At 33.4% G+C, this 12,814-nt stretch overlaps 1 protein-coding gene across 1 annotated transcript in view; it reads right to left on the bottom strand.

Annotated features, from left to right (window-relative positions):
- Window positions 1-12,646, bottom strand: part of LOC117118362 (transcriptional adapter 2-alpha-like) — an 18,943-nt gene extending 6,297 nt beyond the window's left edge. The window contains exons 1-10 of the mRNA XM_033262936.1: window positions 12,511-12,646; window positions 11,298-11,357; window positions 10,750-10,841; window positions 10,089-10,186; window positions 9,637-9,684; window positions 8,920-9,005; window positions 7,782-7,918; window positions 6,944-6,987; window positions 5,034-5,144; window positions 3,484-3,555 (exon numbers count right to left, since the gene is read on the bottom strand). Of these exons, the coding sequence (XP_033118827.1) occupies window positions 3,484-3,555; window positions 5,034-5,144; window positions 6,944-6,987; window positions 7,782-7,918; window positions 8,920-9,005; window positions 9,637-9,684; window positions 10,089-10,186; window positions 10,750-10,841; window positions 11,298-11,357; window positions 12,511-12,624 (862 nt within the window). The 5' untranslated portion in view covers window positions 12,625-12,646. The remainder of the gene's footprint in view (window positions 1-3,483; window positions 3,556-5,033; window positions 5,145-6,943; window positions 6,988-7,781; window positions 7,919-8,919; window positions 9,006-9,636; window positions 9,685-10,088; window positions 10,187-10,749; window positions 10,842-11,297; window positions 11,358-12,510) is intronic.
- Between the last annotated feature and the right edge of the window lie 168 nt (window positions 12,647-12,814).

Genomic DNA, 12,814 nt, shown 5'->3' on the forward strand with positions numbered 1-12,814 from the left:
ACCTCGTACCTTCTCGTAGCAGCTCTGAACTCGAGGCGCTAATTTTGAACATGTTCAAAATTAGTGCTAAGAGTTGACAACTTGTAGTAAACTCGAACAACTTGTAGAGTACTTAGGGTACTCAAACCTAACTCGTACACTACTTGGGATACTCGTTGGCGGTTTGTAATCCACAAGTTTGATGCGAGCACCCCGAAATGAGTAGGAGTTAAGTAAGCGCAACAAGTTGGTTACAATCACCAGGAACATTTGGTCGGAATGCTCGTACCTACTCTAATTTGGTACAAACTTGTTACACTCGTATTAATCTCGTAAATCTTGTAGAAAACTTGGTGCTTCACACGGTATAATTCGTATATACCTCATGACCAACTCCGTAAGGTCATACCTCTCCTGTAGCTAACATGTAATAAGCTCATATAAAGGCCCTTTCCCAAGCAAATTAAATTATGAGTTTCAAAAGTTTTTAACTCTGTCTCTTATACACAAACTATCTAAAATATTAAAACATGATTATGCCCTCCTTCAAAATGACACCACTATCCAGCCCCTGTTCTCGGATCCCCCTCTCCTTGCTACTAGACAGCCACCTAACCTTAAATCCATTCTTGCACCTTCTAAACTTCGTACACCCAGCACTCATAACGGTAACACCACATGTAATAAAGCTCGCTGCCAGGTCTGTAGCCATATTAACACAAACAGATCAATAATACTTAACAACACATCTGACTATAAACTGTATCTGACTATACACTGTCCCCTCCACCTCTAAATTGTGATTCTACTAATGTAATTTACCTTATATCATGCACACTTTGCAACATGCACACTTTGCAACGTCTGTCATCCGATGTTTTCATTACGATTATCAAGAACGTACACGATCTAGGCCCTGGGCTAGGCTTAGCTTGATGTTGTCACTCTGCTACGTATACTACTACCGCATAACAGAGAAAGCGACCAACGTGGTGCATTCTTAAATATTACACACATTATTTAATTGTATTAGACGACAACACGATAACACGATATCATTGATTGAACGATCTAACTACCCTCGCATCGCTGTAATACTGAACTAGGCCTAGCTTAGGCCTCATGTTTTTGTGGAAAGCTAAATAGTCGTTATGTACCCGACAGTCGGCTGCCTTTATATTTTCACCTGTTTTCAGATTGCATTCAAAAGGTACATTGCTGCACAGCCAACTGTCGGGGATATAGTACCTTCATATGACTACTCATACGTAGTGAAAAATGGAGATCTAAATAAAAAAACGATATATTTCAGCAAGTATTAAAACATTTTAGTTTTATTTTAGGCCTTCTTCAAGATACCTATGCCTACAGCAGTTGAATTTTTTTGCCGTAAAACCAAAATAGTTTCATCCATGCCGACTTTCCGGTCGGTTAGCGCGAGTCCTGACTGAACTTCCCATCGCGATGTAAAACAAAATGTCGGAAAACTTTTCTTTGATGCATGCGCATTTGCATAAATGTCTACACACACACATACACACTACACACAATAAAAAACAAAAGAAATGTGACTATAGAGTGATTACAATAGTTCCTATTGCATTACATGCATAGGAACTAAAAATAGTTTAAAACATATGTGGCATATGTAGTTTATAGTTTAAAACACAAGCTAAAGCAGTCACTTGTCACAAATAATAGCCAAAACTTACTGAAAAGTCAAAATTTTTGAAATCTACTTTTTTGCACTAAACTAACTTTTATATATTTATACATCATGATAATGCTGTTATTTTCCCCATTTTTAATGTTAAAACTACAATTTTTAACAATTTGGTGATGGTTTCTGCCTGAGAAATGCCCAAAATCATAAATTTTGAAGGCTGATTTCTCAAATATTGTATTTTAAACAGCTGTACAATATGTTTAAATGCTTTACTTTATAACTTTTAACTTCATAAGGAAATGTCAAATTTAAATAATTCCTTTACCATTTTATTGTTTCCATTTTCATCTTTAACACTGTATTAATAACTAAAAATCGATTTTTGCGACAAGTGACTGGTTTGGCTTGTTTTTAAATACATAAATAGGAACATTCATATCATATTATTAGCACGTGTCATTGAATTTACACCAACATTGTTTTATGGGGACAAAAAAGGCCTCATTGACTCATGAAAATCTACCTAAAGCCCCTCTACCCCACTAGGGGTTTTTCAACATATGAGTTAGAAGAGTTGGAAGCTCGGGGCTACCTCGTACCTTCTCGTAGCAGCTCTGAACTCGAGGCGCTAATTTTGAACATGTTCAAAATTAGTGCTAAGAGTTGACAACTTGTAGTAAACTCGAACAACTTGTAGAGTACTTAGGGTACTCAAACCTAACTCGTACACTACTTGGGATACTCGTTGGCGGTTTGTAATCCACAAGTTTGATGCGAGCACCCCGAAATGAGTAGGAGTTAAGTAAGCGCAACAAGTTGGTTACAATCACCAGGAACATTTGGTCGGAATGCTCGTACCTACTCTAATTTGGTACAAACTTGTTACACTCGTATTAATCTCGTAAATCTTGTAGAAAACTTGGTGCTTCACACGGTATAATTCGTATATACCTCATGACCAACTCCGTAAGGTCATACCTCTCCTGTAGCTAACATGTAATAAGCTCATATAAAGGCCCTTTCCCAAGCAAATTAAATTATGAGTTTCAAAAGTTTTTAACTCGTAGAACTTGTGCGACTCTTGGATGAAATCAACCTAGGTGGGAGAGGAGGCTTAAGCAAGGGTTTGCTTGGGGAATATAATTTTCAAGAATTTTATTTAGATTACAAGCATATGTGTGCATACAACAGATCTTGATAGAAATATAGTATCATTCGAAAGAGAAGACATGCCAACAACAAAATAATTTCTTGTACTTTTGCTTCAACAAGACCAATAAATACAAAGTTCTGTATTCTGTATCTGTTGCAATGTGTTACAACACATTTTATTAGTTATATACTGCTGTTTAAGTGAAACTGATATAAAATTATTTTGGATCACATAGTGTCCCAAGCTTAAGTGAGTTCTTAAGTTTTTCATCCCAACATCTAAGTCATCAATATCTAAATTCCCCAGGATTTCCATTTCATTTCTAGTTCCTGAATGCTTAATCACATAGAATAGAAATAATTATAGGTCAGGAGATTTATCCCACAGCAAAGTAGCATGATTCTGTTACGAAATCTAGCATATTCGATTCTGGGATTTATATACCATATAGCAAAGCTTAGTTTGCTTTTGATAGGAATTCTAGAATATTGTTTGAATCTGTGTGAAATACTAAATATATTATGTGGTTTGATACTGTAAGGGATTTCCAGTAAATAGAATTCTAGTATAAAGCATAAAGCATGGTTTGATCATGGGCACAGACATAAAATATAGCTCTACCATTTACAATCAAATATTATAAGCTAATGTTGTTGGATAAAATTTGTTGGCTAATGATATTTACCTTTGAAAGATTTTATTCCATTCCTTCTAAATTCCTGTAATCTTTTCACTTCTTTTTTTAGATCATTTTCATCTACAATAAAACAATTGATAATTACATATAACATTACCACTAATACCACCAAGCAGCAACAGCAGTCAACAACAATAACAGCAGCAACAGCAGCTACAGCTACTCCAACAACAATAGCAACATCAATAGCAACAACAACAGCAGCAACAACAACAATACCAACAGCAACAACAATAGCAACAACAGCAGCAACAACAATACCAACAGCAAAAACAAAAACAACAAAAGCAGCAACAACAAAAGCAACAGCAACAAAAACAACAAAAGCAGCAACAACAAAAATACCAACAACAGCAAAAGTAGCAACACCAATAGCAACAACAACAAAAATACCAACAACAGCAAAAGTAGCAACACCAATAGCAACAACAACAAAAATACCAACAACAGCAACAACAAAAAAGGCAGCAATAACAATAGCAACAACTACAGCAACAACAACAATACCAACATCAATAACAAAAGCAACAACAACAAAAGCAGCAACACAACAGCTACAACAGCAACAGCAAAACAATACCAACAGCAACAACTAAAGCAGCAACACCAATAGCAACAACAATGCCAACAACACCAACAGCAACAAAAGCAGCAACACCAATAGCAACAACAACAGCAACAACAATACCAACAGCAATAACAAAGACAACATCAACAACAACAAAAGCAACAACACCAACAGCCACAACAGCAGCAGCAACAACAATACCAACAGCAACAACAAAAGCACCAACAAAAGCAACAACAGTATGTAAAAGTTACCATATTAATTTCTCATTCCAACTATTAATTTAATCATCATCAACATCATTACCATTGTTGTCATCATCATAATCATCACCACTATCATCATCATTGTCAACATCATTATCTTCAACATTATCACCAACAACACCATTAATGCAAGACCTTTTTTATACCAATTAACGACCGCACCACCCACAGGTAATGATGATTTCAAATAAAAATAATATTTTATTTTTGGCCAATTAGCACCACCACACAAAAATGAAAAATTTTAGAAAAAATAAAATATTTTATTTATTTTTATTATGCCAGCCGCTACCTTGAAATCTCCAAAAGCAAAATATGTATATTTCTGCCAAATTATATAAATTTAAAGTGTTTAACCATCCCATTACTACACTGCTTACATTCACCAATAAAATGTTATTTTTATTTTCTCCTACATCTGAATGTTTTCAGTAAAACTATTTGCTAAATATGAAAACAAAATTTTATTATTTTGTTCTGCCCTCTTGTGACGATCTTTAAAAAACTATCTTCGCGAAACCAGATATAAACAAATTCTCACATAACCTCAATGTCATTATAACCATCATTATCACCATCATTATCATCATCATCCTCACTAGATTTAGCTGTATATTATGACACACTACCTACAAAATTATAACGTAAATATTTGATAGGTGTTTTCTGTTTTTAGGATAGCCATAGGTAAATATCAAACTCACATATAAGACCCTCCAGTAACTTATCATGGGCAAGCGGCGTCTGTAGCTTCATGAATGGATTCAGACTCTTATTCAGCTCCTTAGTAACTTTGTCATAGCCAAGTTCGGTCACTAAAATGAAATTGAGTAATTGAATATTTAATTCAATTTAGTACATCGCTTCCTATTCTGCTAAACCAGTCTGCTTATCTCTAAATGTTGACCTATAATCTTTCTTTTCTGTCAAAGTAACTAGATACATTTCTTTGCATTTTTATGTTCCGTTTTCACTTTTTCTTCACATTACAATTAAACATAATTAATTGTATAAATCATTATGTTAGCAATCAATTATTTATTTTCTTTTTTGCAAATCTGAACTACAAAAACCAACAAATAATATGAAAAATGGTTAAGTACTAAAAGCAACTTATTTTCACTATGGTTCCTAAATAAAATTAATAAAACATTATGAGGTATTATGTAATAACAGAATAAATAATTTCAGCTTTAAATTACAAATTATCCATTTCTGTAATATCAATAGTGGACATTTTGCCATTTCTTCTATTAATATTGATATTTATTTAATCAATGTATTAATTATATTATTTAGTAAAAACAATTAAAGCAGAACCCCTATAAAAGGGACACCTTCGGGACTAATTCTTTCTTATTTTACAACTGCTTAATAGGGATTATTTTACAATTTGGCACACTCGGAAAGGGTTGTCCCCTTAATAGGGGTTTGCTGTAGTGTTAAAAGATATATTTCCCCTCGTTTCACGGAAAAGTGTTCCCCTTAATAGGGTTGTCCCGAAGGAAGGGTTCTACTGTATGACACAGAAACATTAAACTAATTATTGAAAATAATATTTATCATTGTCTTTGGATTTCCTCTTTGTAATCAAATTCATCAAATGAATTTTTCTTTTAAAATTAATTTTTTTCCAATCATACATGGTTAACAACAATTAAAGGCACCGAAACATTAAATTTCTTATAGAATACTAAATATTTACTAGGCAGGTTAAAAATAAATTAAAGCTTCTCATATGTGTCATGACAGTTAATAAAATAAAAAATAAAACTGCATAATCATTCACATTTAAAACATTAAGGAATATCATATCTACATTTCTAATTTCATTTAACGGTTTATATGACAGTCAATAACTTGTCACGTACAATTCTGAATGTCATTGATAAAATGATGATGTAATATATAGAATATATAGATTGACCTTTCTATAGCTAGGCCAAAAAAGATCCATCTGTTTTGGATGTACCTAGCCTCTAACAATACTAGTCACATCCTTCCATCTTTTTGACATTTATATCATGCATATTAAGTGATCAATAAATAAAATGAAATCTTCATAATCAAATTATTGAATAAACCTTCTTAAAAAGCGAGATAAATTCCTGTTCACAATTAAAAATACAATGAAATCAAGTTTTATGGTCAGGGACAGCTATTACAGTAAAGCCATTACTTTGTCCCATGCTGCTCAAGAAGTTGTCTCATTATAAAAAAGAAATAAATTGTTATGTTGTGCATCATGCCATTAAGGCCCTTATGTGCTTCACATTACACCCAGGACCAAACACCTACAAAAATGTACTTAGCTCACTGGGGGAAAAAGTCATTATGACCAATAAGCCCCTAAGTAATATACAATAAATAATAATAATAATTAGAGTATATAAAAAGAAGCAACTCTTACAAAGAATTTTCTGAAAATGTGGATTGATATGAGGCTTGCCATCCCAAAACCATCATTAGTGACCAAAAAATAAAAATTATTTAAAAATATATATATATTCTTATTCTTCACATTATAAGCTTTAAAATGATGGGTCATATTCTCAGTGTCCTAGGGAAAAATTTTATAACACTGCAGGTAGTGATTGTGAGAAGCTTTACTTACTTTGTATCTTAGCAATGTTAATCAGACCATAGTTTCTTACCATCCTGAAAGAAATATATAAAACTAGATACCATGAATATTAAAAGGAAGAATAAAATCTTAATTTATAATATATATAGTAGAATAAGATATTGACAAATTAGTTTTACATCCAGAAATTAATTTCTTTTGTGAAAAAAAATCATCCTCAATAAACTGCAAGATGTATAAAATTGAAGAAAACCTAATTCTCTAGTATACTGTAGTTTAGCTTAGTTTATTTATATAATAGTATACACTCCCATCAATGTAAGACCAACTAATTCTGGTAGTATTTTGGCATCTTTGCGCTTTATAAAATTAAATCGCAGAGCACAAATTATTTCACTTGTCAGAACGATGCCTTTGGATCACATAATAAGCTCCCTCCGAAAGTATTTCATAATTTACTACATGGAAGTAGATGAGTGCATTAAACATCCTATACCCACATACATTACTCCTGGATGGAGAAAGGTAACATGAATAGGGTACCTTGCCCAAGGACACAAGAAAATATATCTTGGTATGCCGTCTTTCAGAGTTCAAAGGTCTTCAAGGAATCAGCAGAGTTTCCCACATTTCCAAAAGCAAGCAAAAGTCCCCCGGAAACTATCCCATCTCTCATAAATTCAGAATGTTTGCTACTATCTTCAATACTAATTTTCTCCCTAAAACTACGAAGCACAGCAAAATGCAATAAGATGCATTTAAAGAAAGCTCACTAAACCACATCGCCTTGAAGTGCCTTCTGCCAACTTAGGAGCCCTAGGATTTGAACTAAATGAACTCGAGATTATACTGTATATGGTAGTCCTACCGTTTGCGTCTCTGTCTCTCCTGTAACCTTTCACTATATATATCTACAGCAGCTACTTTCAACTGCTCCAGTAATGGTTCTTCTTCACCTTGAAAGTAGATATCTAATACATCATGCTCTGCATAATTGTCAAATTCCTGTAAAAACAGTAAATCTACATGACATCTTACTGCAATCTACTGACAGTTTTGGAGCTTTAGCTCAGTCAGCTAAACTGGTGGTAGCTACAGGGTGCACACTGAACCATGGAGATATCCTGGTCTCCGGTTCAATTGCCATCGCAGTTCTTCTTGAGTTTCAGCCAGAGGAATGAAATGCAAGTTTTAATAATGCACCGCCTTTCGGATAAGATGTTAAAGTCGTTTGTCCTGTGTGCAATATAGAGTAGGGCATTGTTTTCCACTGTACTGCCCAGTCACCACCAGACAGTTGGATAATCTTCAACAAGATGGAGGTGGTAACTTAATGGAAGAAGGTAAATTATACTTATTAAATTTGCCTTTGATAATTATTGTAATTGTATTAATATCTACAGTAACTTGATGGTTTAAATACATGCCGTCCAATCCAGAAATCCTGGGTTCAAGTCCTGCCAAGTGACAAGGATTTTTATGATGTTGCAAAATATTATTACATATTTTCAATAATTTACTAACTTGGCCATACCAAGTTCAATTTTTATTGACAAAAGTCATGGATAGGTAATAGCAAATAAATTAATACGACCCAGCTGCCTCAAATTATGCCTCGGTGTTGGCACAGCCTTTTGAATTGTCTGAAAAATGAGTCAAATACATACTCATACGGCTAATATTCATCATAAAGATGAAGAACTGTTTTGTAAAAGCTTCCTAAAAATTCAGACGATTCCAGAGGCTGTGTGAACTTGGAGGCTTATATGTTGTGTGTGTTAAATGTTTGTTAATAGAGATTGACCTTCAACACAGGCATGCACAGTCCAAACTATGAAATGGCTTATTGGAAATCAGGGCCAGTTGGTTTTCAGATCTAGGGTGTGGTCTAATGTTTGCTGTGATAATGTGAATCATTAATTTATTGATATGGTGATTGATTAATGACTGATGAATGGATCGATTGATTGATAAATTGACTGATCGGAAACTATAAGAGCACTCACAGCATTGAAATCTCCCCTAGCAGGTGTGTAACCAGCCATGTCAGCTCGTTGTGTTTCTTTGCTTGGTCTTGGAGGATCTTCACTCACTAGAATACAAAAAAAATGTATGTTATCTTCTACTTTGTGTTTATTTATTTATTTCAACACTATTTTGTGAGGGTGGTCTGTCCAATCAGGGCTGATCAATTGTTTACATCCATCACACAGCTAAGAAATCAATCTATGGTAAACAATACAATGTAATAAAAACTATACAAAAATAAATTAAACTGAATTAAGGTAAATTATATATTCAGAGAAATTAAAATTAATAGGTTTTATTGATCAATATTTAACCATTCATGAAATCTTGTACAGTATGATTTAATTACATTTTACAGTAATTCTGTCTAGTATGACAAGCTTTTCTATTGCTTAAATTATATTTTATTGTTATGCTGCATATCTGAAGACAAAGGACAAAATAAACCATAAAATACAGAATTGTTATTCTGTGCGGTACTTTTATTTAAGCTTGCTATTTTTATGTGTGTTTGTTGTCTTGTTTCTGTTTGGAGAAATTCTCGATAGTAATTAAGTTTGCTTTAGGTTATCCTCAGGCTGTGTCTTTGTTTTTTGTATTTTATATTGCCTGGAAATAATAAATGAAATGAAACAAACTACAGCACCGATTCATATTATTTTACGCATACAGTAATTTAAAGAGAGACCACTTACTTCGGCAAATGATTGGATCCCTGCGTACCAATGTCAACTGAGGCAGACCTATGAAAATAAAGCTACCATTATTAAGCAGCTATCTTTCAAATACATATTTTAACCAAAAATCTTGAGTTCACATTGTATTATCAATAATTCCTAAGATTGTAATGTTTCTTTGAAATTTTGTACACATAAACCAGAGGAGATTTCCAACGAACGTTGATGGCCCTTTTTTTTTGAGTTGGGCCTCATTGGACCCCAGGGTGAACACATCGCATGGATGGTACGATCGATTAACAAAGTGTTCTAAGTAACCAAAGGTTGTGAGTTTGATTCGTGTCTTGGTATTCAATATTTAATTTCTTTCAATTTTAAGACATTTTATTTTTTTCAAATTTAACACATTTTAATTTTGTACAAATGAACATTCTAATTATTAAGTTGAATAAGGTGTTCTAGTAACTTACTTGGAAAGAGCCCTCTAGAGTTGTTGATGAAGACACGATTGTAGTGTCGTTCACATTCCAATTTTGTTTTTGTTTGCACCTGCACAGCTACATCTTGCCTAAACCCAAAATAAATAAATATTAACAATACTCATCTAAACATTACGAGTACTAGGATTCAAGATGAAAATAGGAAATCACTCAATAAAGAAATCAATATCTTACATAAATTCAATTTATTTAATTTTAGACATTATTTGATGAGCTGAAAACTAGAAAAGAAAACTTAATATTTAAATTGTTTGCTTTGTAAGTAAATCCTGTGCAGAGTCACAATGCTCATAGTGCTGGAGCTTATCTCCAGTTTCAGGTAGCATGAAGTGGATGAGAATTTAATGCTCTCCAAGGGTGGGATGCCAGCCCACCCCTGACTACTCCCAGCATTTTGCTGGTACCCATTGATAGACTGAAGCAATGTAGATAAAGTGCCTTGCTCAAAGACACAAGCAAAATACACAGCGAAGGATTGAAACCCCAACATCAAGGTTGTGCCTAAACTGCTTTGTATTTGGATATTAGCTTTCAACTGAGTGTGTAGGGGTAAGGTAGGTATGTATGTATGCGAGTATACTGCTTTGTAGATTTTCTCTGTGATGATAATCAAAAGCAAAAAAGATTGTACCAGTTTCCCAGGCCACAATCTCCAATAGCATCTAGGAACTTAAGTTCTTCCTTAGCAGTCCAGCTGGAATCCAAAACTGAAAACTGGTTTGCCTGTAATCAAAATAACATACTTGATCATTAAATATCATACGGTCATGATAATATGGAATAAAAAATAATTATTTTGTGGATACATGTTGGTGTTTTATGATTATTTTAGTTAATGTTATGTGATTCAGATGTTTTTTGCAGTATTTTCTTGTTATGTTTTATAGATATTTTTATTTAAATATTTGGTATGATATTTTATTTTTTGAGAAATAAATATGTTTAGGAAGGTTTGTATTGTATTATCAATATTAATTCTAGCAAATGATACAAGATATTTTTTTCCCCCAAGAATTACTATTGTGAGTAATCTGTGTATTTCTCACCATTACTTTTAAGGTCTGTGATAGGCATAGCAACTTTAATGCAACGACAAAAAGGGAGCAGCCGAAACTCAACTTAAACAATTTGATGCCAAAACAGAAATAATATTACATATTAAAATATTAGTATACTTACGATAATTTCATAATCATGGTCACTCTGGTGTTTACCATCTTCCCAAGCATGAGAAAAACACTGCAAAGTAAAAACAATAAATATTTATTGTATGTAGAAAAATCAGCAAACATGTACAGCTAAGAGGGCTGGTTAATGAGCTTGCCATCTAATCATAATGGTCCCTAATGAACAATAACAGGTGTAATTATTTTTTCAGAATAAACACAAGCTAGTGGCAAAATATATATGGGTTCTTACTGGTTAAAGCCAGGGGAACCTAGATCTTAAAAAGAAGACAGGTTTTATGATATTACTGTAATCCGCATTTTTCCCCAAATTGGCCAAACAGGACAATTAAGTAACATCTCAAAAATAACACCAAAATACACAACTAAAACGTCAAAAACACTGAAGCTGTCAGGGCTTTGCACTGTACCACAAACAGACCCCCAGACAGCCTCCCTGCCCACAGGGTAGTAGAGTCCAAATAAGTTTCTCTGTTACATAACTGCGAAAGACCCATAATGCAGGGGTGGAGAGCTTCATAAATATAATGAAATACAAATTAAGGAATCAATTATATTTTACTTAGCAACTTTATATTTGAATTAGGCTGAGGAGGCAGCATATACTTGTATACTTTACATACTGTACAGGCAAACATTTGAAAGAACACTTCTAAAGATGAATATTCACATGATGTTATCATGGACAATCAACTATAATACTTTAATTTTTTTATTATTATTAATTTGTATTTCACTATGGATAACCTGATCAGTGCAAAATTGTTTTCAATAAAAACCCAGCACACACAAAAAAAAAAGCATACATTATTATGTAGAATTTTAATTTCAATGAAAAGATAAAGATCCATTTTTTTAAATTTTACTTTTTAAAATGCACTGGAGGATGTTTTTTATACATGTTGTACAAATGAATATTTTATGAGACTTAAAAGGTCAGTTAAAAGTGCAAACACCAATCAATATTTTAGAATATAATTTTTCCAACATATAAAACTTTTTTCCCCTGAAGACAGGCTTTATGAAATTAAACTGATGTAATAAATATAAATGAAGAATGCGCCATGGATATACTTCTGACAAGCTATGGTGCATTAAGATAGCGAGCTGAAGGTTGGGGTAAAGCCAGCTGCACCACCAATCAACATCTCAGATTTGCATAAAGTGGTCAGAACAATATCCACGGCAATGAATAAAAAACTGACCTGCAAACAAATACAGACTTTTGGTGGTCCACAAACAATGCAGCGGATGTATGGCTCTATAAGGCATGATGAGCATCCTGGGCAAGGCTTTTTGTCCCTATCCTGAAGTGCCATTGCGATGGCATCCACACAACACTAAAAAAAATAATACAGAGAGTACTTTGTTAAAACTTGCTAGAGTTGGGACTCTGGATTGTGCAGAACCAGAGGTAAGACGGTAGCAGGTCAAAACGGCAATAAACCAAAACAGCAATGACCAAAATTGCAATAACCAAAACGGCAATGAACCAAAACAGCAGTGATA

Source organism: Anneissia japonica, unplaced genomic scaffold (assembly GCF_011630105.1).
Source record: "Anneissia japonica isolate Jap-2015-1 unplaced genomic scaffold, ASM1163010v1 scaffold695_len1296351_cov181, whole genome shotgun sequence".
Lineage (NCBI taxonomy): Eukaryota > Metazoa > Echinodermata > Crinoidea > Comatulida > Comatulidae > Anneissia > Anneissia japonica.